This window comes from Haemorhous mexicanus, chromosome 4 (assembly GCF_027477595.1).
Source record: "Haemorhous mexicanus isolate bHaeMex1 chromosome 4, bHaeMex1.pri, whole genome shotgun sequence".
Taxonomy (NCBI): domain Eukaryota; kingdom Metazoa; phylum Chordata; class Aves; order Passeriformes; family Fringillidae; genus Haemorhous; species Haemorhous mexicanus.
In genome coordinates this window covers 51,361,288-51,387,136 of record NC_082344.1, presented here as the reverse complement: position 1 = coordinate 51,387,136, position 25,849 = coordinate 51,361,288, and the positions used below count along the sequence as shown (strand labels likewise).

At 39.8% G+C, this 25,849-nt stretch overlaps 1 protein-coding gene and 1 long non-coding RNA gene across 4 annotated transcripts in view; one reads left to right on the top strand and one right to left on the bottom strand.

Moving 5' to 3' along the window:
- The first annotated feature begins 5,845 nt into the window (after nucleotides 1-5,845).
- SLAIN2 (SLAIN motif family member 2) overlaps nucleotides 5,846-25,849 on the top strand; it is a 34,480-nt gene continuing 14,476 nt past the window's right edge. For all 3 annotated transcript variants that reach the window (XM_059844871.1, XM_059844870.1, XM_059844872.1), the window contains exons 1-5: nucleotides 5,846-6,280; nucleotides 15,711-15,859; nucleotides 20,717-20,881; nucleotides 22,278-22,439; nucleotides 23,677-24,036. In XM_059844871.1, the coding sequence (XP_059700854.1) occupies nucleotides 5,922-6,280; nucleotides 15,711-15,859; nucleotides 20,717-20,881; nucleotides 22,278-22,439; nucleotides 23,677-24,036 (1,195 nt within the window). In that variant the 5' untranslated portion in view covers nucleotides 5,846-5,921. The remainder of the gene's footprint in view (nucleotides 6,281-15,710; nucleotides 15,860-20,716; nucleotides 20,882-22,277; nucleotides 22,440-23,676; nucleotides 24,037-25,849) is intronic.
- Nucleotides 23,447-25,849, bottom strand: part of LOC132326536 (uncharacterized) — a 36,476-nt gene continuing 34,073 nt past the window's right edge. The window contains exon 3 of the long non-coding RNA XR_009486258.1: nucleotides 23,447-25,445. This is a non-coding gene — a long non-coding RNA (uncharacterized LOC132326536). The remainder of the gene's footprint in view (nucleotides 25,446-25,849) is intronic.

Genomic DNA, 25,849 nt, shown 5'->3' with positions numbered 1-25,849 from the left:
AATCAGCCTTCATTCGATATATTAAAAAATTACCATACAAGAATCCAAAAGAAAAACATTATGACACTGCATTAAATAATACTGGTCTTGAAGAAAAGAAGATCAGTAAGTGTTGGTACTGATTACACCATAGGAATTACTTCATGGCGTCCTCCAAATACAGGGAACTCCTTCCCATGGGGGACGTGCAGGGTGCCTTCTCCAAGTGCTCCCAAAATGTGGGCAGGAAAATGTCAGTGCAGAGGCCAGAGCATATACATACCTGTGCTACCTCCCCACTGCACAGGCATGGCAACAGCTGTCCCACGAGAAACTCTCCACACACATTTGTCCCCTCTCTGAGCCTCCTCCTCAGGAGTGAGCCCTGAGCCACCAAAGCCATGACCGAGGTCTCTTGACCTCAAGATCTCTGAAAGAGGGTGGCAGGAGTCCTGGTGCGCCACCTGCTCCATGGGAACGCTCCGGTTACGTGCTCAGACTCAGGCACAACGTGGTGTCACTAGATGGCGATGGATACCTTCGATACTGTGCAAAACAGCCAAAAGCTTTCTCAAGAGAGAACCGGGAAGAGGAAAAAAAAGAGCAGAAGTTGCATTATACAGTGATATGCCACTTCTCAAATAACATAGTCTCGTTTTCTCTCCGGAGACAAGTACCAACGTAGTATCTCAGGCTTCTTTGGTAATTCTTTTGTTTCCATACAGTATTTTGGTTACTCATGGTCACCCATTTTCCTTTCTTGATTGCAAATCTCAATTACTTTTGTCAGCATCAGCATACTGTCTTCAGACAGAAGCAGAGCCTTGTTAAATACAAACCATTAACAAATCGAGCATAAACCTAATTTAATTGCAAAGTTTTGTCTATGCAGCGTGAATACCCTCTATCTCCAATTTAATAACAATTTTTTCTGCAAATCTAAGTAAAAAGACATTTAAAACATACAAGCTTTTCCAGTATGCAGATTTCAAACTTTCACCACATTTGAAAGTTCCTGGCTTTCCAATTACTTTGCATTCTGAAGGTTTGGTACTTTATCACGCTAAAAAAAGTGCAGAGGGAAAACTGTTTTAAAAACTTCTCGAGTGCAATAAAGTCTTCTTCCTTCCAGCCTTGGCCTGTTAATAAAGCCATGTTGGGAGAGAAAATTTAGAAACTTTTTTTTCACAACAGAAGGTTGATTCATATGGGTGGAGACATGTAAGGTTTCACTCACTGTTACCCCAGTGATTAAAATCACTGCACTCGCAACTGAACATCAATCATGAATCTTCTTGACAACAAAAAATCCTTTCCCAGTGTTCTGAGTCACCACAATGTCAATTCAATTTCCATGTCACCACAGCATTTAAAGTATGCTGAGCTCAGCAGTTTTTTAAAGAGCAACTAAGTTATTTCCAAGTGATTGATAAACATGAAATACTGGTAGCTAAATCCATGACAAAACTGAATTTGCATCTTTCTTTCTTTCTTTCTTTCTTTCTTTCTTTCTTTCTTTCTTTCTTTCTTTCTTTCTTTTTCTTTCTTTTCTTTTCTTTTCTTTTCTTTTCTTTTCTTTTCTTTTCTTTTCTTTTCTTTTCTTTTCTTTTCTTTTCTTTTCTTTTCTTTTCTTTTCTTTTCTTTTCTTTTCTTTCTCTCTCTTTCTTTTCTTTATTTTCTTTCTTCGGTTTTCTTCTTCTCAAAACATATTGTAAGCCAGACTAAAAAATTCCAATCAATGCCTTAGAAAGTACCTTGTTCTGTCTGAATAATTTAAATCTGGCTAAGTTTAAGCTTGCTCAGCTAAATTTTGTTACGTGCCTTGTAATTTGGTAAGGGGACCAATGTACTGATCGTCTATCATCCACGACACTGTCAGCAGAAAACACTTTTTAAAAATTATTTATAAAGACTTTTAAAGTGTATTTATGCACAGCTCACTGCTTTTAAAGTTTTCAGGGGATGGGTACTGAAGATATGTGCAGAAACACTGACTACATTTTTTAGTTTCCAAAGTCCAATCTAAAGGGCTAAACGTTGTTGGTGCTGTCTCACCACTGATGAGCCTGATATACTCAGAAGTGTCTTTTATAAATAACTGAAGTTACAATGTTGGTTCTTTTTGTGGAACCAGAGTAACAGTTCTGACTTTAACTCTGAAAGGAACATATTATGAGAGGAACATGTTTCTTCCACTCTGTATTCAATGTCTGCACATGCCATATATTGTAATGATAAACAATACTTTCTATTTTGTCAAAGCTTCAGCTAAACACTGCCTAACACAAACATGTGTAGGCCTGCTGAACACCTCCTTTGAGAAGACTGGCAAGCAACAACCCTTCTGCAGGAGAATAAACAAAGCTGCTTAAAAACCAGTCCGGTTTTCCAGACATCAAGTTAAATACTTACAACAAATGTTAACTTCCCACCATGCATCTGCCCATCTTCATGTACTATTCCCCCTGAGGGATTGTCCTCCAGGTGACAAGTGAAATCAAGGTTTCAAAGTCAGATTCTAACAGTTTTGACAGATGTAAAGACAAAGATTCAGCAAATCACCACTGTGAGAATCTAACCATAGGGCTGTCCATGCTAAAGAGCTCAAAGGTCAGCAAAACAAGGCTCCTGGTGGCCTTTTTCTAGGATCCACTCATCAGAAGGATGTGTATTGAATTATTTGAGTGACATGAGAGCCTTGTTCAGACTTCCTTTCCTTTGGAGAGACTGCTCCTCATTTTCTCTCATCTCGTGAGTTTAGAACCTGCCCCAAGTCAGACAAGAGAAGCACCCATGCATATCCTGAGATCTGGAAACAGTGCTGTGGAAAGGCTGCTTTTCTCCTCCCTCTCTGTGAAAAGGGAAAACACAGTGTGGGTGCAGTCACAGCTGTTCAAAAAAACTCTGCAACAGATCTAATTTTCACACACAGAGGAATTTCTCTTGCTCTTGTGACACAATGGAAAGGTTTCATTTTTGTGGCATTACTATCAGTTAATACTATTTCTGTGTAATCACCCAGGGGCCTCTGCTTGGGTGTGGTCTCACATCTGGCCACAGCAAGCTTGGAATGTGAGGAACAAGAAGGTTGTGGAAGCCTATTATTGACCTGATATTTCATAGGAAACTTATGGACCAAGCCTTGCTGCTCTTCAGTTCCCAGCACATGAGAAGGGCACTCACAGCACAGGAATGAATGAGAAAGCAGAATCATAGCTCTTGCTATTCAAAGCACAGACTATGGAGACTATTAAGCAGCGACTCCCTTTGTTCATTTAATTTCATTTCTGCCCTTACTCTTTGTAAAAATAGCAGATGATTCAGCAGTTCTGAAGCTTTTTTCTGAGACTCTTTTCTCACTTTTCTCCCCCTTTGTCCACACACTCCTGCAGGGAGTGTATCTTGTGGGGAGAAAAAATTGCTACAGCTGCTGGCAGCAAAGTAATGGTGTCAGCAGGGGAGAGAAGGTTGGAGTAGGAAATCTGGGGGACAGACAGGCCATGAAATGAACTGGGGGAAGAGGAAGGGAGAAGGAAGAGGAAGCAGAGGAGAAGCAGGATGCAGGCAGTGCACTGACCACTAAAGAGCTCTCTGAGCTGCCCCTTTACCTATCAGAGGAGGCCCCTAAACATAACAGAATCACCAGGAACAGCTGCAGTTTTGTCAGCAGCTCCCAGGAGCCTGTGTCTCTCTGTGGTCCTGGTCCTCCTTTGCACTGCCTGTCTGCATTTCCTGGCAGAGCCCTTTGTCACAGCCTCACTTCATACTCTGTCACACTCAGTTCCAGGAACCAAGTTCCATCCTGATCCCAGTAGTTTGAACTATAGAAAGGATTTAACTCCTCCTGTTGCTACCATAAAAGCATGATTAATTCAAGTGACTGAGGGTTTCTCCTGCCACTGATGTTTGGCATGAGGATAGTTATAGAAGAATAAATAAGTTATATTGTGTGGTCCTGCTATAAGTGCTCTAATTTGGAATAAAGTCCCCTGCATAGTTTAAGACCCACCAACCACTGAATTGTCAGCAGTGTCACTCTAAGTGTCAGAGTCATGGAAGATCCTTAATGTAAAAAACCTTTATATAATAGTTTTCTTGGCCTTTTGGAGGACTGTAAATTCTGTTGATAAGTAACTGTTCTCACAGAATATATCTGGATTCCCTTAAGGCACTTGACTTTGTACCATATCATACAGACATAGAGAATGAGCTGGATTTACAAACTGATTTACAGAGCAGTCTCTAAGGAGTCATTAACATGGTGCCAGTGAGCAGAGTGCCAAAGGCCTCAGCTCATGGGCCAAAACTGTTTATAGTTCTATAGCTATGAGAATTACACAAAATCTGTGGCAAAATCTGCTGCTGATAAGACGTTTGTTTCACTTACAGATAACGAAGACATTACCATAAGAGCAATTAAATTGCTTTGTTGAAAGATACCAGCCCTGATGTATTTTGATGCAGTTAAACACTTAAGGTGATAATTATTTTGGGAAAACAATGACATAAATTGCATGTATGGATCAAAGGCCTGGATTCTGGTAAGAAGCTAACAGCAACAGTGCAAAACCACCCCAGAATAAACCCTCAAATAATGCTGTACATACAGGGAATGTAATCTTTGAATGTATAAGGGGGGAGTGTTGTGTAGGCAAGGAAGTGACCCAGTCTTGTAAGGATGCTGTGAACTCATGCGTGGCAGTCTCAACACACCAGCAGCCCATGCACCATACCTAACACAACCCAGATTGTGGGCATTAAATGCCCCTAAACTTTGCAACTTCTCAACACATCCCACAGGTCTGAGCACCCCAGTCTTATTTTCCTTCTTCCCGTCCTGAGCCTGGTAAAAACTGCTCACAGCAGTGCTATCCCCTGAAGACTCCAGCCATCCTCTGTCCCACTTGCTGGTGGCCCTCCTCTCCCCTCCTAAACCAGGCTCCAAAATGAAGCTGGTGAGTAGATGGAACTTGGGGAGAGGAAAAAATTGTGAAGGGTTGGCACTAATGGCTCTGTCTCTCAGTGGCTCAGGGAAGGGGGACACAGAGCATCCCTACAATGCCAGCCAATGAAATTTGGAGATAATTTGTCACAAGACACAAAACATCCCAAGAAATAGGAAAGAGGCAATGGGCAGAAAGCAATGCACAGGAAGTTCCACCTGAATATTAAGAACTTCTTTACTGAAACTCATTGTCCAGTAAACACAATCCTGTGCCCTCAGCTCTAGGATGACCCTGCTTGAGCAGGGAGGCTGGACCAGATCAATGACCGTGGTCCCCTTCCCACATTATCCATTCTGTGATTCTGTGATAAATCCCCAAGCCCCACTAATGCCTTAAACCTAAAGGTGTAAGTTTTGCTATGGAAGGAAAAATCACCACAACCTTTACAAGAACATGCATCTATTTATACAACATGTAGACTCGAAGGATATTTAGTTCACACGTCCGTCATATACAGTAGGCCCTTGGACTTCCACCTAGGCCCTGGACCATGGGCAGCCTTTTATTCTTCAGAGGTTTTGAACGGTTTTGGAAGGTATTCCGGGGCTTCCCATACAACTCCAGTCTGGGACCTGTGGTGCCCAAGACACGGGAGGCCAGGCCAGGCCGGGCCGGGCCGCTCCCTCAGGAGCGAGCCTACCGCAAGAGCCCCTCGGACGGCCCCAAGCGGGGCCGAGTCACAGCCTGCCGCTGCCGGGGCCGCGAGCAACCGCCACGCTCGGCCATGGCACGCCACGCCACGCCGTGCGTCTCAGAGAGAAGGCGGCGCGAGGGCCGGCGGTTCCGGCGGCGGAGACGGGAGGCGGTGACATGGCGGCGGCGGATGTGCGTCCTGCGCCCCGCCCCGGCCCTGCCCCGCCGCCGGCCGCCCGGCCGCGTAGACGGGGCGGCACGGCCGCCTCTCCCCGCGCAGCCGCCGCTCTGCCGGCGGCCGCCATGGAGGATGTGGGCTCGGGCGTGAACGCGGACGCGGAGGTGCGGAAGCTCCAGGAGCTGGTGAAGAAGCTAGAGAAGCAGAATGAACAGCTTCGCAGCCGCCACGGCGCTCTGTCCGCCGCCCCCGCCAGCCCCAAGCGCCTGCCGAGCGCCGGGCCCTCATCGCCGCCCCCCGCCGCCTCCCCGTCGCCCGACGGCCGCTGTCTCAGCCCGAGAGCCGCTCCCCGGCGTTCGCTCCCCGAGGAGCCTGGCGGTGGCGACGGGGGCAGCGGCGGCAATGGCCTCCTGGACGACGCGGCGGTGCTCAGGCCGGAGGAGCTGGAGCGGCTGGCCGGTTGCGATGAGGACGAGACCGGCTGGTGAGGAGGCGGCCGGGGTGGGGATGGGGCGGGGGCGGGTTGGTGAGGAGGCGGGCAGGGCTCCGCGCCCCCCTCCCCCCGCCATGCCTGGGGGAAGGGGCTGTTTCCAGGCGTGTGCCTGATGTTGGAGGGGTCTCGGGGCTTTGTGTGCGGAGGCAGCCTCGCCCTCTGGGCTGGGTGAAGGGCTTAATGAGCTGTGCGAGACGTACCGGAGCCTGCCGGGGAAGGGTGTTTCGCTTTCTGCACAGGGCGAGGGAGCTCCTTGGAGGCCGCGGCTCTGCGCAGCTGCTCGGCCGCGGTGGGAGCGTTATTTCGGGGCACTCGGACGCCGAGCGGGCTCTGGTGCTGCCGCAGAATCAGCCGTCAGTATGTTCGGGAGTGCAGACGTTGGGGAGGCATTGAGAAACTTGTGGGAAATTTCTAGGGTAGTTCAGAATTAGCCCACAGGTACTGTTGGACTTCAGACATGCGTCAGGGACCTTTAATGCCTCGATTTCTTTCAGTTGTAAAGGCAGCAAATGTAACACTTTTTCATCTCATAAACGTGTTGCCTTTAGGTGTTCTAATTTATTGCTAACGACGTAGGATCACGGTTTCCCTTAGGTTTCCCTCGTTATAAATGGACTGCTTACCCTGCTGCTCCAGCAGAAACAGCTGCAGGTGGCTGTTTGCCTTGTCATTATTACACTTGAATGAGCTTCCAGTGAGAACCAAGAAGTCTTGACTCTCTCCAAACATCACACTGTCTCCAGCTGTCGTTTTGAAGTTTCCTATGGCAGTTGTTGAGGGGCAGCCTCAGAGCTGCAGGAGAAATAGTGGTGAGGAGCACCGTGTCAGCACCATGTCAACAGAGAAATGCAAGGGAAGCATGTACAGGGACAGAAAGTGTAAACTTTTGTTTAAACAGACATGTACACTGTCTTTCAGTAGAACTGATTGTGGGTCCATCTACGAAGGTCTCTGGTTAAGCAAACATGCAGACAAACTTACAAAACAAACCAAAATGTCTTTCAGAGTTAGGAACGTCTTTAAAAATGCTGGAATGATTCCATCCATGAGCAATGTTTTAGTTGCTCAGGGAGGAGACAGCATGTGCACTTCCTTGGAGAAGTCATTTGCCTGACATTCAGCCTGATCCACTGGAGAAGTATGAGAGCATAAGTTTATTCTCATCCAACACTAAATTAACACAAGGCATCATCTCCCAGAAGATGAGTCTGCAAGGCAGCTACTCTTATTTCTCACTGTATGCCTGGTAATCTACAAGGGCCTACAGCCCTTGATGGATAGAGAATCTGGTAAATTTGCACAGCAAGTTTGGAGTGGCATGGCCAAATTTGTAAATGTTGTGAATTCTAGTGACAATAGATCTTACTCTTTTATACATTCATTCTAAATCAGGGGTGACATAATGAGTCTCTTAAGTGAAAGTGAATGTCCCGGCAGAGTGTATGGTGACAGTGGTGGCATTAGTGCTGTGTTTTTGTTGACTCCATTCTGGGCACTCACGGGGCAGCCGCATGGTTCGCTGAGCACTGCCCTTGCTGGTGTCAGGTGTTTGGCTGCCAGTTATTGTGGCACCGTCATGTTTCTGTGCAAGTTCTGGTGCTCAAAAGACAGCAAAACTTAAAGGCAGTCTTCTGCACATCTTCATTCCTTTACTAATATTTTGGCAACTATAATGCTGAAATGTTTTAGCTACTAATTTTCAGTCTCAGGCGTGGGACACTGAGACACAAATGCATGAAACAAAAAAAACAATGGTAGAAATTTACTAATTATCACACATATCAAAAAATATGGATATGTAGTTATTTTTAAAAAAGTGTTTTCCTGCTGTAGTTTAATATGCAATTAATGATAAACATAGTTTGGCTAGATTGATGATTTTTTTGTTCCAAAGTGCTTAATAAAAATGGAAATCAAGCTCTTGGAATTTCTGAACACCTTCTAATTCAACTGTTGAGACACTAAATAGTCCAACCCCTTTTATTTTCCTATGAAGGTGAGATGCCTTTGTATTTATGCATTTGATTCATGGAGGTTATTGCTATTAATGAAGTTTGAAATTTTCAGAGGGCTAATGGAGCAATCTGAAAGAAACAAGCCTGTTTCTTTTAGGAGGGGTTGGTGTGAATAAGTGGATTTCCCTTAAACTGTTTCATAAAGATCCTGCTCCTAAGGCCTTGGTTATGCAAAGTCATTCTTAAAATAATTTAATCAACTGAAAGGGTGAATGTATTCAATAAAATTTAAGTCTCATATGAACTCTTTGAGGTTCAAATGGATTGGATCACTGCTGCTTAACCCAAAATCCCGTTTAAAATACGGGATTATACTGTCAAAATCAAATATCTCTTAGCAGCTGAGGATGCCTCTTGTGGAAACAAACTAAATTTAAGTCATTGTTTGCATATAAAAAATTGATTCATCTTGCCTGTTTTGCTTGTTATACACATAGAAGTTAAGATTTGTCTTTACTTTTGATTTCAAAAGGACCTTGCTGTGGGCAATAATAGGTGGTAAAGGGTGCTGGTTGTCGCTGTTCTTTTCTGTTTTGTGTGATACAGACATTTTCGTACCCCATTATGAAATTGTCTGCAGTTTTGTCATGACAGAATAAATATTTTTCTTAACTGTTAAAATTACCTTGTTTTACATTTAATGCTCACATGAGATTAGTGGCTGTGAATTTAAAAGAGAACACCTGATACTGTGATTGAAATTGATACTAGAATGTGACATGTTTCTTTAAATCTACATTGTAGAGTTGATCAACTTGTTTTTAGCTTTTAAAATGCATTTAGGTAAGTACAGAAGACAAGTATAAAGTGAAAAAGTAAGGAGAAGGTGCAACTATCAAACAAGCAAAGGAATTTTGACACTGCTGTTTTAATAGCAGCATTAGCTATTAAAACATCCATACAGTGTTAGTGAATTTTGGGATTGTTTATACTTTTGCTTCATTGTTTTTCTTCTCTGTGGTTACTTAAATCCAGATTCACTTCAAGTTTTAAACATTTTTGCATCAGACAATCTTCATAATATGTGGTAAATTATTAAAACTATTTCAGTGAAATTGAGTTTCTTGTCCAAATGCTTCTGAGTGTTGTTTAATGTGCTGAAACTTTCTCTCTGATAAGGTCCTGAAGGTTGCAGACAGGGACATCTGTCCTTGCACACTCTTCTGAGCTCTGCACAGACCCATGGAGACTTTGCTTTAGGCCTGCTGATTATTTCCTTCAGTTATCAGCAATTTTCATAATCTACTCTATGGGTGTTCCTATTTAGCTGTTCTTGAACCAGATTGCATCAAATTTAATTTTTTTCGAGTTCAGTCTGAATGGGTCTTTTCTTACTAATTAATTGAAAAGACAATAGGGCAGAAGGGGTGACCTGAGTGGAGAAATCTCAGAGAAGTGGTGTGCACCTCCTTGCCTGACTTGCTGGGTAAGGTTGGGTGTGGATGGGTTGTCTGGATAACAGTGTGCAGGGTGGCTTGCCACTCTGCTTTTAAAAGGAGTTTATTGGGTCTTGACTTTATTGCAGGATAAGTGTGCACACGTGGGCAATTACTGTAGATTAGTTACTGTGCTGTAACCCCACTCTGACTTCCTTTGTGGTAACTTGTTGCACTGTCTCCCAGACTAAGCCCTCTGAGAAGTTTTGTTTTAAATGTGAGCAAAGCGTGCAGTGCTTTTCTTCAAAATTTACTTGCAGCATGTGCATAAGAGAGTATAGAGCTTGCTGTGTATCTGTTTTGTACATGTAGTTGCTCAGCAAACTTCAGAACAGTTGTGTCCTCTTTAAATGACAGTGCTATAAAAACCAGCCTAGCACCCATGCTTTCATATTAGCATAAAGTCTCCTTGGTAGGGTTAAAATAGCTGACAGTTGAATGACCTCATTTACAAACAAAAGGCAGTTATTGTGTATTTAAAATGAAATTATTGGTGTTTTTTTACTAACTGAATAGTTAAAAGTAATAATTTCAGTGTTTGTTAAGAGCTCAGACTGGCTGTGTATCCTGACTAGTTGAAATGGAAGGCACATGCTTTTACTATTATACCCACTCTTTCAGCAGCTATTTCTAATTTGCAGCTGTTGATAACAGTGCAAGTTTCCATTCTAGCCATCCATCATCGTTAGTTGGCCAAGGGCCTGTTTGAGATACACGATTGTCGATTGTCGTCTGTAACGATTGTCTTGTCTTGTATTGCTTGATGTCCCTTGAGCACTAGCGTTGTTTTGGAATCCTGGTTTGCCCTAATGAGCTGGTAAAGTATACCATGACTCTTTTAGGCTAGAGCTCCACCTGAATGAATTCCAATTGCTGAAATTACATTGCAGCATTTCCTGCTCAACTGTTACATTTTATTGTATTCATGTGGCTTAGGCCCCTTGGAAGCCAGACAGATTCTGATTAATTTCTGTTCCATGGTGTAAGTAAAAGAGAAATTGCTGCTTTTCATTTTGTGGCAGATAAAAAGGTCAATTTGATTTAAAGTTTTTGGGGTTTAACCAAATTCTGATAACATCTTCATGAACGAGGAAGATAGTATGAAAAGAAGCATGTGGGAAAAGCAAGGGTTATGGAAGTCATCAGTGTTATAATGAAAAACAACTGGTAACATTAAATAATACTCACTTTGATTATTGTCTTTGAGATATCCATATTTGTTGGGAGACAGATATTTGAGGACTGGAGGAAGAATCCTGAGAAAGAACTGTTTCAATTTCTGAATTTTTTTGTGATAATTATACCTTTTAAACATGCTTGATATTTAGATATAATGAAATCTTTGATATGGGTTTCCTTTACTGTCCTAGTGATATTCCTGAAATTTACTACATAATCGTATCTTATTTAGCCATGATTCACATTTCTACTACTTGTAGTTGTTGGTAGAGTTCTCAGGCATAGTCATTAAACGGAATTTTATTTTGCAACACATTTATTAGGACACAGAAGTTCTCAACTTTTCTCTCTTCAATGTAAATATGAGCAATGCTATGTTTGAGCACATATGCACTAACAAATTTCTTCTGAAAAGCTTCTCAAGTAGTGGACACTTGTACAATTTGTGTGATAGTTCTAGAGAAGCTACATGATGGTGGTTTTGATGGCCCATTTCCCATTCTGCAACATCATTTTCCAACACAAATGTGTTCTTTTGGATGAGGGAATGAATAATGGCAGTAATTTCCAGCAACTAGCCAGGTCACAGCTAGCTATCTTTAATTGTTGGGCACAGAAAGATAGTTGTGTTCCAAATTGCACTTTGCAACCTCTTGGATATTCTTAATTCTGCTTAAAAATTGCATTATGTAACTGAGATATACCACGGTAATATGAAGGTTTAATGAGACTGTCAAAGGCTTTTCGTAGTATTCATATTCTGGAGTTTATATTCATGAACTGGAATTTGCTGCAGTCTGTGCAATCTCTCGGAACTAGAAGTATTCTGTGAAGTAGAGCTGAAAACTAATAATTGCAGGCTATGCAATGTGTATCTTAGTCAGCCACAGCTGTAGTATAGGAATCTTGTGGGGTGGGGAGAAGGAAAGGAAATCTGTGGGCCACATAAGTGCCGGGATGCCACTTAATTTTTTGATTGATTTGTCTTTCAGCCAGAGATGCTTTTCAGATCTTTACCTGTCCATTCAAAATCTGTCTTAAATTTTAACATGCTTAAGCCACTTCAGATAGGGTTTCCTAAAACATTTAAATTGTCTTAAAATAGCTTAGATTGACACTGTTGTGTTCTAAATTATCCAAGACTGTCCAGTATTATCATCTCCTGATTTATATGTTTTCAGTAGCTTTTCACTGTGAAGTTTCCTTCTTGTATTTTAGAGGCATTTCTTATTGATTTGTCCTTGAATTTCAGTTTTTTCTCCTCATCATGTCTTCAGGTTTTTAATCTTGCTTTTGCATGCATCGTTTTGTGTGCTCCCGTTTAATTTCCTTTATTGTACCTTCCAGTTTTTGCTTAAAGCTAATGTAGCTAAAATAAATGAGCTCTAACTTCAGATTCCTTCCACTTACCATCTTCTTTCTAATTCTGATTTGTGAATTCGTGTTCATCTGCATGTTTTCCCTCACTCTTATACTGAGCAGTGGAACGATTTTGCTACAAAAAGACACTTCCTTTTTTTCCCCAGTGAGAATTTTGGCTTCTTGTTTCATGCCTGTGGCAACTAGCCTCTTGTATTTTAATTCACTGGGAGGTGTTCCTAAGGTGAGGTAATCTGTACACAGATATTCCACTCTTACTGCAGTGGTGTGTCCTCTTTCTTCAAAGCCTTTTCTGACTCATCTGTGTCCCAGTGCAACTTGCTGCAGCTTGCTCCATTTGGCTGACATCATATGTGCTTGTAGTCACAGCACTCTTCCTGCAAGAGTTCTGCCCTTTTCTGTGCTGCATCTTCCTGGAACTAATCAGTAGAGCCCCTGGCTGCTTTCAGCCTCAGGTTGGTGCTGCTCTGGCATGGTTGACTAGTAAGAGCCAAAGGAAGGAAATATTAATGGCTGCAGCAGAGTCATAGTGTCTGGTCTCCTTAGTGTTGTTTCAAAGTAGATCAAAGTTCCTGAGCTCCTTTTAATATACCATTTTGTTCTGCTTTACCTTATGTCACTGAGTTGCAGAGTCTTTACTCTGTTGTGGAGAGATTGGAGTATATGTTTCTGTTGTGTTAACTTTTGTAGTATGGGTGGCAACTCTAAGTTGTCAACTTCCTCAGTCATTTTTAACTTCCTGTTTTGAGAGAGTTGATTTACAGTGGTTAAAGATGTATGAAGTTATTCTGATCATCTTCTGTCTTGAAGTTGCTATACTGCCAATCAGTGCTGTTGTGTTGCTGTAGAATACATTGAGAGGTACAAATGGGATCTCTTCTGGAAGGTTCTTCAGCTAAAGAGGACATATATCATTTGGATCAAACAGTTTGATAAAGAAGACTACTTAGCTTTGTGAAGTTACTTGTACGTGCTTCATGTATTTATTATTTTTCTGATGTTGGGAAAAGAGGAAGAGGTACTAGAGGCATCACTCTGATTCTTAGCCTTGCCCTTGGTCCTTTTGGTTTTTGTAAAATCCAAATTAGGCAAAGCAAGTAGAATTAAGTCAGTCTCAAGACTAGAGATTGGCTGTTCTTTGTCAGGTGGAATATCAAGATCACTGCTTTATAGTGAGACTTTATAATTACATGATGTGCAAGAAACTGCCCTGAAAGAGCTGTTCTGTTGCTCCATCAGTGTACATGTGTGTGTTGTAGTGGAGTTGCATGAAATATGTAGGTTGTCAAGTTCTGTCTTTCCTTGAAGTCCAAGTTGTGAAACAAAGGTTGATAAAGGAAAACAGTTCACTCAGAAGAGGTGGGGGGAATATGCAGCATATATTTGATTAGAAAAGGAGGTGGAAAAGAGGGAGGAGCTGTGTGAGCTTGGATTGCTTCAGTAAATAAACTACTTGTGAAACAAATGGAACAAAATGAATGTGTTGAAACTTAAAATATCAGGTAGAGTTTTGATTAGAACAATCTTGGAGGTTTGTTGAAGGTACCCCTTTTGTGTGTTTCTCAAAGAGGACATGCACTTTTTTCTTGCCTTTTATACTGGCTGCTACTGTAAACTGAATGTGCATGGAACTTCTCAAACACAGCAAGGCATGTCAGCTATCCAGAGAACCAGGAGTGAGTCTGGCCTGTACTGGGCAAAAGCTGGCCTTGTTGCCTTTGATGCTTGTTTGTATTGTATAAACATACCTTAGGACAGAAAGGAGTACAGGTAAGTACTAAAAAGGCAGTAAATTCAAAATGCTAGAGAGAGAGTAAATGTTAAACATTACTTTCAATGGTATGGAGATGTCATAAAAATTACAGAAAGTGGTGTCATTTGTTTATACAACTGTGAAAATTGAGTGACTCTTGTGCTTTTCGAGGATCTTCAGGGCTATAAATACATGAAGGGCTTTTAGCTTTTCTTTTGGGCTGAGTGCCCAGTTGTAGGCATTTCTACAAAAGCAGTTATGACAGACAGCATGATACTGGCCAAAGCATAAATGCCTTGAACTACAATAAGTGGCAGTGACTATTTGGATTGTTACAAACAGCTTCATTTTTCTTTTAAAACCTGGCCCTTGATAAATATTTTCGCACCTGGATCTGTAAGCATGGCTTGCTAATTTCAGGGTTAGAGGGAAGAGTGTTTTGGAGCTCGCTCTTAATAAAGATCAGTGTTTTGGGTGAGTGGTGGTTTTATAACATAAGCTTTTGTAAGAAGGGAACTTAATGGTAGTAATTACAAAAAATCTCTCAAAGCTATTATAACACAAACAAGTTCAAGTTCTAGACTTACAGAGGAGAGATGAGATGATCTTGTAGAGAGAAAGTTGTCGAAATAACTTCTGTGTTGCTAATGTCATTGGCATAAAGAGAACAACTTTTGCTGTATTTTGTACAGATGTCTGATTAGACTGTCAGATGTTCCTAAGTGATGCTGCGTGGCATACAATCATATTCACTTGGAAAATGAAGTCTGTCATTACTCTAGAAGAAACACTTGTTTAGCTGATTCTACACATGCATAATCTCTAGTTAAAAGTTATGTCTTGCAATTCACTTTTGTCTTTTGCTGAACCACATTTCCAAATTTGGTTGTAGTCCAAAGTAAGGCTTAAAGTTCCCTGTTGTGAGTATGTGATTGGTTATGACTTTTCCTTTGATCTGTCTGTTGAGGGAGAAGTTTTCAGCTATATTTCTAGAGTTTTTAAACTGGACTACTTTCTTCAGTCATGGAATGTTGATGTTAAAATAACTGAATGGAGATGTGTACAGACAAAGGTTTCAGGCTATCTGGCAAAACAATATGATCTTGTTGTTTCTCTCTACTCTCCTGTGTGCATTATCTCTTTTTCCTTGTTGCTGATGCTTGACTGTATACCTCCTTAGGAGGGAGATAGTTTCGTTGTTCTGTGTTCAAAGAGAGTTAAAAGATCAGTTGCTAGGATAGAAATAATAAACAAAAATAAATTGTTTATTGTTCAAGGCTACTGAAACAGTAGCTGTGTTTTGTGTACTTTAGTACTTATTGCTTCCTTTGCTTAGGAAAACAAGAGTTTTCTATTGCATAGGGGTTTTTATTTTTCAGATGAATCTGAAAAGATTAATCCTCATTTGTATGTTTGTTACAGTGAAATTGTCCATAATGTGTCTGAAGTCTTTGGTAGCCATATGTTATCACTGTTATACTCTATCCAAAATAGTTAATTTTGGGGTCAAATCCGTGCTATCTTTGTCTTTTGGGATTGTACTATAGTGTAGATAGAGTATAAAAACAGAAATAGCATGCTCTGTGGTATTCTGTTGCATGTCTGACCTTATGCTCATTTTGTCTGTCCTCATAATTTTTTTTTCCTCTCTTTTCCAGGTTATATACATCTCCAAAGAAGAAGCAAAATCCACTGCAAAAAAGTGTCAGTCCATTAGTTTGGTGCAGACAGGTATTGGATTACCCAAGTCCCGATGTTGAATGTGCTAAGAAGTCACTGATCCACAAGCTGGAACAAACAATGTCGGGTGAGTTTCTGCACACTGAAAGCACTGGGTTGTATGTATTTATTCTGAAACAGCATCAAAATTAGCTAATGGTTGTGAGATAAAACATCTGTCGATTACTTGTGTCTAAAGCTTTCATTACAGTTTACAGAGTCATTAACTCTACTCATTTTACTCATATGAGTGAAATGAAAGAAGGCATTAGATCATGAGTCGTGATTTCAGAGTTTTGTAATACCTGCATGGTTTGTTCCAATGTTTTCAGGAAAAGCCAATGCTTTTAACTCAAAAGTTTTCTCTTTTTTTTTTTTTAATAGAAGCCTGTATTAAGATATAACTGTTAGGTGCTTGTCAGTATGTTAGCATGAGACTTGATTTTCTGCTAGATTACCTATTTTACTTCATCTAAAGAAATGAAGGCTTACGTTTTTGAATACTTTGGGGAGATGATAATGATTTCTTCTCCTCACATCCCCAGTAACTTGAGATCTAGTTACAGTCAGATTTTAAAAAAATCCAGAGTTTATGATTTTTCCTTAATTCTAATTAGTTGGTTATATTCAAAGCTGGAGCGTGTTTGACCCTGTGAGAATGAAAGTCTGCATTCTCCATCCTTCTGTTACCAGAAGGTAATATTTTTAATGTCAAACCAGCAGCAAAATGCTGAAGGTCTGATTAGAATTCTCTGTCCATCTGGTTTCTTTGTTGGAACCTTTTTTTTTTTTTTAATTGTGCTGAAAAAACTTACTGTCTTGCTATTAATAGCTATTCTCCTCCTGTTCCATCTTTTTGTAGTCTGCTACTGCTGCATGTTAAACTGTTATCTTCAGGAATTTGTAGAATAGTTGGACTTGAGCTAAGAGTGTATGAACACACAGTTCTAGGAGTGGTTCCAGCAGCCACCTCCTTTCCATGGTTATATGTAAACTTTTGTGCTGAGTTTATTTGACTGTAACTTCTTTCCCGTCCTTGTATTACTTTTTGGAGCAATTCAGTCTTTATTCTGGTTTGTACTGAAACTGTTCTTAATAAAATTTGAATCCATTCTTTATTCTTATGAAAATTGTGGGCATAGTGGTGGAAGTGCCTTCAGTACGAGTCACCCTGAATATTTCCCGATTTTTTGTGCTTTTTTATGCTGCCTGGACAAATGTCTATTAAAAATTTACCTGAACAGTTAACATGATAATGACTAGATACAGGCAAAGAATGAGATTCTGAACAACAAAAAGCACTCACATCACAGGGATTTATGAAGGATGATACAGGTTTGGGAATCTGAATACTACTGAGTATTTATGAGTAGATAGCAGTTGATTGACATAATTCTGTTTGTGGTTTAACTTCTTTCAGAACTGAGTAGAAGTCTTCTGGTGGAAGTACCACTAATTCTGCTGCCCACAGGGTATCTTTAAAAATTCATAGCTAAAGCAGAATGGCAGGAAACGTCTCTGTGAAATGGATACATTTGAAAGTTTTAACATTCCAACGATCTGTTTTCTTTTTTTTTTTTGTTTGTTTTCCCATAGATCTGTGAATCTGCTTCTGGCAGTGATACTTGTAAGAATAACACAATTAATTTATAGTATTAATTGGTGGAAATACTAATGGCAGAAAAGATGGGTGCATGCTGGATGGAGCAGATTGCATGTAAAAATGAATTTTCAACAAAACAAAAAATTGTCTTTCAGAGCAACCAGCCTCTTTAAGAGTAAGGATAGCAGGGAGCTCTGCTGGAGAAGACAAGTAGTGGTTCTTGTAACTTTGTGTGTATTTTCCTATTCTAAAAATAGAAAAAGAGTGTCGTGTAACTTGCATTTTGCATAGTACTTGTATCTCATGGGCCCATCACTTAACCTGTTACTAGCTACTGGTTCAGTTCATAGATTCTGGTTCCAGTCTCCATGGCTACGGCTTTTCACACAATTGTATCTTTCTTTCCTGAATCCTTGCTGATGCTTCTTTTGCATTGACTTTATTACTTTGTTAGTTCCTGTTGTTAGGACTTCTTAATCTTTTTCCTCTTTTTCAGTCTCAAATGCTCTCTTGTATTTCTCATTTTCTTCTTCCATCATATTTTTCATTGCATGACAATAAAGGAGGGAAGAAGAGCTCTCAGCTCAATGCTATTGCAAGCAGTTACTGTTGCACAATGCCTTGTCAGCAGTCAGGTTTACAATTGCAGAGCAGGTCGTGCTCAGTGTTGGAAGTGTGTTCAGACTAGAGGGAACTTTAGGTATATTCTGCACTCAAATTTTCCTATTTTCTACAGCAAAAGAGAAATTCATTACCATTACAGCAAAAACATAACTAAAAGGAATTATATGCTGCATACTCTTTCTGAATGTTATACCAGAAAATTTACGTTAAAATAGATTTGCTGATTATCAACCCTCCCTTCTGGTGTTTTGAAAGCTAATGTGTCATCTTTTGTAAGGTAGTGTTTAATATTAAGATCATTTTAATGCTAAAATGATTATCTGTCTTGCTACTTTTCTTTGACACTCCTAATAAAGACCATATCTCTATTTGTAAAAATAGCAAGGTCTTCCTGAGTCACAAAAATCCCTGTTGGAAAACCTTTAGGAATTCTTGTCCATAAAATGGGCTTGAATCCAGATTTTTGTTGTCTGGGAAAATGTACTGTGCTGATGAAGGTTCACATTAGCTAGGTTAAAAACTACTGTGTGTATCAAGTCTCACCACATACTGGAGCAAACTTTTTATGTAGCAAAATTGTGCTACCTTTCATCCAAAAAAATCTGTGTATGATCAAATACTTTGTATCATTATGGATGTATACAAAGAGCCTGTTTTGAAGACTATACAGTAGTAGAATTGTTTTCTAATGTGTGGTTAGTATTTTAAAAGACTTGTCTGTGTAATAAATACAAAAGAAAGAACTGTTGTGCAGACTTACATTTTAGGGATTTTTAATGACATTTTTCGGTAAGAGATGAAAAGCAGATTTTTTTTGTGTGTGTGAGAACAAAGATTTAATTGGAATAGATGCTTTGGGGTTCCTTTGTGAATGCTAGAAGTTGATATCAAAGGCCTCATCATAATCACCCAGAACAGAGTGAGTTGTAATTACTGGCTTTGTTTACTGAGCTTTGTAATCAAATGGAGGTTTTCCCTTCTGACGCTCAAAATAAACTGAAGATACCTCATGAATACTTGCTAGAATTTAGTGAATTCACAACTTGCTGAAATTAACACATATTGTTTAAGATTTGCAGTGAAAGCTGGAATATAATCCTTTCACCCTTCATCTATAACTGTCTTTTCATTCTAACTAAACACTGGTAATATTAACTGGTTTAGAAAGGATCTTTACATGAGATGCGATTTTAGGAATTTTCTGCAAAGTCAGCTTTAATTTCTGCTGCTTTTGCCTCTGTCCTGTATTCTGCCATTGGCTAGCTGGATGTTATGTTTTTTGGGGGGCACTCTTAAAAAAGGATTAAGTGATGCAATCAGTTAAAATACTCCTGATATTTTTAAACTTAAATCTACTTTAGTAGGTCAGATAATAGTGGAGCCCCACCAGCGTTTGCACTGGACAACTGAGGATAGAGTGACCAAGAGCAAAGGGGAGAAGCTGAAGCTTTGCTGGGCTTGGCTGCTGAAAGCAGCATTTCATGCAACTGTAATCTGTTTTGGCTTCTAATGTCAAATTAACAATGATTTATAGTAAGGAAATTTGGGTTCCTTTCCTTTTTTTTTTTCTGTCCGCTGCTATCAGTAGCATAATTCTTACTGCATTCATTGGAGCCCCTTTTCACTAAGAGAAATGTCACACAATATTTTTTAATAGCTTACTTTCAGCAGCTGGGTGAGCTGTAACTAAATCTAATCTGGATGTATATAACATCAAGCTGGCATTTCTAGCTTTTTCATCTTAAAATTTTGCAATTTAATTTGTCCTTAAATACATTTCTGCATTAATATACTTCCAGCACTGAAGGAGCTGATTTGTAGCAAAACTGTCTAAATATCTTTTGGATCTCACTACCCCTGTAGCTGAAATTCCATTTTCTGTTATATTTAAAATGTAAAGTTTTGAACAAAATAGTCAAGTAACTAGACAAATAATATACCTGACAACCAGTGGAATTTCAGTATCATATTGTTCACGACTGTTAATGTTCACCAGTGTTTAAAATTAATCTGAAAATACTTCAGCATTAAAACATTTACAACAAATGGCAGAGGAAAGTACCAAATTTAGATCTTTTATTGTGTATGAGGTTGAAGCCTATGGTCAGAAACTCCCAAATTATTAGCACAGAAATTTAACAGTAGGAAATAGTCAATTTGCTTTAGTCTGGTAGGTTCTGGTACCCACAAATCTATACAGAAGCATTTGCATTACTTAATGGCTTTTGATTTTAGCATATGCTTAGGGAAATTTTTTAGGTGGTACTGCTTAGTTGTGTGGTGCCAGTCTTGGGGTTACTGTTGAAGTATTGTGTGATTCAGACAGGTCTGAGAGTTCTGAGAATGTGATTTCATGGTGTGCTCTGGTTTGTACGTAGTTGTGTATAGGGTGTATGTTAGTGTAACTGAGCTACTATTGCCTTCCTGCTGCCCAGCACCTACACTGGACATCTCAAAGACATCAGCTGTAGTGATCTTAGATCTGACTTCTAAAAGGAAAACACTCGTCACTATCTTGTCTTGCCCTCTTCTGCCACTCTTTTCACATTATGGTTATATCTAGGGGTGAAGAAAGCAGTGGAAAAACTTTCTGGTGACTGAAGTTTTCTACTTAAATTGCATAGTAATTAAAGCACACTGAAGACATAATATGGTATTGTATTTATTTTTCATCGATTCATTCATTACAATTCATCACTTTTCCCCTCCTTCCTGCAGCTCTCAAGAGGCAGAGTTTGTACAGCAGCCCTTTCAGTGCGGTCAGTTACGCGAGCTCCTACAGTCCAAATACCGGTAGCCCCTACAGCAGTGGCTTCAACTCTCCCTCCTCAACACCGGTGAAATCTGCTTTAGTGAAACAGCTCATACCTCCTGGTACCTCAGGTAAGTCACTATGTGTCTGGTCTTTTCCTTTCTTCCTCCTCTTTCTTCACAAATATGCTCGGACAACACTTGCATCAAACTAGAGTAAGAAAGACTCCAGAACTTTCCAGCATTTTGTAGGATGTGTGCATCACACATTTTAAGCTTTTGAGGATGGGATTTTTGCATACTCTCTGGCATGAGAAACATGTTTTCTTTGGGTGTCTGTGTCCCAAAAATTACTGATGTATGTGATTAGCAATTAGACCAAAACACCTGAATTCATTCTGTGGAGTTCCAAGTGGCTTCTGGAACTGACCCTGTAATTGACAGGGGTGTAAGTTCCATGGTAGGTGTTCAAAGGTTAGGGGTTGGTAGTTATGAAGTCTTTTCAACTATCCTGTTGTTTACTGACTGAAACATTTGAAATGCAGTGTATCCATCAATACCTCTGAGATGTGAAATATGTTCCAGTTAAGCATTCCATGAGACTTTGTAGCCATCAGTGTAAACATTAACTTCTGGCAAGGTTTTCTACTTTTACTCTGCTCTGTATATACTTTATTTGCATAAAATAATTGGTGCCTGGAACGTATCTCTACTCTGAAGTCAGACTGTTGGCTTATTGTATATAATTTAAGTTAGTTTAGAGGAAAGATAAAAAAACATTGCATTGATAATCCAGCTATCACTAGTTCACTGGACTATTATAGAAACCTGCACTGCATGAGAGCCATTATCCAGGTTTTGGTTTAATCTCAGTAGCTCTGCTCTGCATTGTGTGCTACAATGACATGTCTGCCTGAGGGACAGAGATGTAACAGGCAATGGGAAGGCAGAAGGCAGCAAACAGGGAGAGTTTTCCCTTGTTATAGTTTCCATGTTACAGTTTAGCAAAGGTGTGTATGTGGAACAGGTAGTATTTTCAGATAAAGTCTATTTTAAGCATTCCAAACTGAATCAATATTCATTGGATCAGCAACAACGTTATTATTAAGAAAGAACCAGTCAAACTTACATCTTAACAAGGTATATACAGAGGTGAGAATGAAATCACAGATGGAACCAGGTACACAGTTGCTTTTTTTGTAGAGCCGTGCAAACTTCATAGCAGTTGTAACATGCTGTGATAGACCAAATTATTTGCCACTAGTCTGTTTTGAGACTATTGCAATGATTTCATAAAGTTGCCTGTTTTTAGAAGGTAGTGGCTAACACCTGCTTTTGTAAGTTACATTTTCAGCCTAGGTTTGCAATAAAATAATCAAATGTTTCAAATGCTTTGTCAGATCAATGTCTCAGTAGCAATTTCTTCAGACTGGTGGTTTTTACTAGGAAAGGAAATGCAGCTTTCCTTTTTTTTTAATTTTTTTTTTTTAGTAAAAACAATTCCTGTTACTTTATTTTCCTTCCATAGGTCATCTTAAAATTTCAGGAGATCGCAATCCTCCATTAAGTCCACAGTCTTCTCTGGACAGTGAATTAAGTGCGTCGGAGATGGATGAAGACTCTATTGGGTCTAATTACAAGTTAAATGATGTTACAGATGTGCAAATTTTAGCACGAATGCAGGAAGAAAGTAAGTGGGGTTTTTTTCCTGAAATCAAATAGAGCTGTTGCGTTTTGTTTTTTCTAATAACTGCAGTAGTAGTTGTTTAGTAAGCATGGAAAAGTGGTATAACTTCTGCTATGGATGTACAAATGTAGTTTGCTCAAGAAAACTGGTTAAGGACTTCAGCCTCCAGGCTAAAGAAAGGAGGTTGCTGTGCAGAAGTTTTCTTTAGGAACAATGGACAAGACAGTGCTGGAGAGTGTGAATTTGTAAGGTACAGTATTTGCTGAAAGGATGATTGTTAGAATGGACTACTGCCTGCCACCATTCTTCTGAGGAGATTGGTGCCTTCGTGATGTAATCCAGTCTTGTTCACATCAGTGCTTAAATCATAATTTAAATAATTGAAATAGAAAGTCAATATGACAAAGAATTATTAAGAAAAGTGCCTATATAGATATCTGTCTTATAATTATAGCTTTAGTTTAATAATAGCTTTAGTTGAGACTTTCTGCCCCTCTGAATTTGCAGTGGTAATAATTTCAGTTGTCTAACTAGGTGGTCTCCAGACTATTTTATTGTGTGTCCTTATCAGTGAAAAAAACCAAAACCAAATGCCTAATATATGTACTTTTTAATAAATTATAGACATGTATTACTCTAATGTATAACATGCACAAATATACACAAAATTATAATTTTAAAAAGTATGAGATAAAGACAAGATAAAAGCTGTTTTAAAAATACTAGTTGTTCAGAATTTTCTTGCTTTATGCCAGTGGATTGGTTTGCATATCCCCAGGGCTGTGGGCACCACACTTCAGAGACCACTGATCTAACACCTCCAGTTTCTCTAGGAGTAGCTTATTGTGTTGCTTTTTTTGGTTAGATTCACCAACACATTGCAAGAGACATTTCATTGTGGCTGCTGTAATTGTTGTAGGATGTTACTTGATACCAAAATTATGATGTAGCCTGTGTTGCTAGTTGCAGCCTGGGAGAGGAGATGAACAAGTACATACACAACACACCGATACTGATGATTGCTTTACTAGAAAAAGGAATGAGCTCACCTAATTCAAGTCATTATCAGCTGGTAGATAACTTTTTGGTACTAATCGGAATTTATTTAATGCCTCCAATAACAGGAGTGAAGGTGAGCCAAATCTGAGTTTGAGAACTGTGCATATATCTGTGTGCACTGTCTCTAGTTTGAACCATTTGTGGGCTGGAAGCAAGTAAACAACGCTCTTGTTGTTGCCAGGCCTGCGGCAAGAGTACGCAGCCACAGCGTCTCGGCGTAGTTCTGGCTCCTCTTGCAATTCCACGCGGCGAGGCACGTTCAGCGACCAGGAGCTTGATGCACAGAGCTTAGAAGATGAGGAAGATGGCACGCATCACACAGTGCACCCTGCTGTCAGCAGGTTCTCACCATCACCTCGCAGTTCTCCCTGGCCTTCACCAAAACAATCTCCAAGAAATTCGCCTCGCTCCCGATCACCTGCTCGAAGCATAGAGTACAGTAGAGTGTCACCACAGCCTATGATCAGCCGCTTACAGCAGCCTCGTCTTTCGCTTCAAGGCCATCCTACAGACTTGCAAACTAGTAATGTCAAAAGTGAAGGTAAAAAACTGTTTGAAGTTCATTTCACAAGTAGTTGTGTAGTTTCTCTAAAGGAGTTTTGTCAGTGTGCAGTCCTAAAACTATGTGCCTGGGTAACATTGTGGTTTAATCTCTGAATTGCTGAAGAAAACACAGAGCAAGAAAAGCTTAAGTTCTGCTGGGGCACCCTTACAGTCAGATGAGTTGATAGGCTTATATTTATTTTAGATGTTATCCAGTCAATGAGTATAATTGAGTTTCATAGTGACCAAGGTCTATATTTGGCAGGCAAATGCACTAAAGTAAAGCAGGGAAGCTCATTTACTAGTAGAGCTAGGCCTCGCAGATGACAGAACAAAATGCAGAGGAAAGTAACTGGTGGTCAGATAAGAGTTACATGGCGATTTATGCATGCCTATAGCCTGTGAGGCAGCTGAATGCTTTCTTCTGGTTGCACAGGACTCTGAAACTTTTCAATCTTGAACTTAGTCTTAAAAATATTAGTACTTAATTAATGCATTTGTTGGATATTTTAGATATCTCAAAGCTGTGAAAACTGCTGCGTAGTAAATAAAGTTTGGAGTAAATTCAGTGCAGTTATACTATATTGGCGTAGAACAAAATTATATAATACTGATACAACTTTTCTTCTTGAACATAGTTTTTCCTAGTAGCAGTCTAGGAGAAACTCCTTTTAGTGGAATGAAATTTTGCAAGCATATTCCCGTTTCAACAAACCTATTTTTTATCCAGCAAGTAAAATTTTTAATTTAGAAAGAATATACATTTAGATATTAAGAATTCCCCTTACTATTAATAGTGGTTTGAGGAAATTTTAGGTCTCTAGGAAAATGTGCAACACAGAAGTGAACCAATTATATTGTAACTTAATCGAGAATTCCTTTCCCATTCATTTCTTAAAATGAAAGTCTTAATGCATGCGAGATGAGCTGCAGTAAAAATATCCTATGAGAGGAGTGGTACCAAAAGCTGGTATCCCACATACCAGAGGGATCAAAATAGAGTGTGTGATCATGCATTTCTGAAACACTTCCAAGGAGTTATCTTGCAGTGGTTTTTGTGCAGTTGAGTGTTGCTTGGATATTCAGAGTTGATATGACAGCAGCCAAAAAAAGTTGTTCAGGTTTTCTCTTTTCTTTTAGTATTATTTGTCTAGAATGGTTGGAGGGAAATTTGGTTGACAGAGTTCAACAATGTACCAAGTGCAGTAGAAAGGAATGCAAACTGCTAAGTGAAGAAAGTACACTTATTGGAATATTCAGCCAATGAAGACTTAGTTTTGTTTTCGCATTTAGTGCTCGTGCATTGTAACCTACTTCTTCCCTGCATCCCTCTGCAGAATCAGGTTGGCCACTCATCCTGTCAAGGCATCTTCAGTCTTCTATCCAAAGTATGTCATCAACCCAGCTCTGCATGGGTTGGAGATACACAGAATGTCATTAGACTTGAGAAGTACTTAATGGCATCTTTTCATATTCTGTGAACAGTGACACAAATATTAGAAGGCCCCTGAAGTATCAGCGTTAGCTGAGTAGATAAGTCAAGTCATATGTGAAAGATGAAGCATAACTGGACACTTGATTATTTTTGAATGCTGTGTATGAAGAGGTCCTTACCAAATGGGTGTCTGTTATTTGTTGTATAATGGACTGATATGGGACAAGGCAGTCTCAAAAATTTACTCAAATGTCTGTGTTGTTTTTACTCTTCAGGCAAGCGTTTTGTTACAAATAACCTTCTAGGTAAATAATTTGAAAACTGTGCAAAACTGCAAATTAGGTTTGTCTTTTCAGCTTTGATAATAGTACAATAA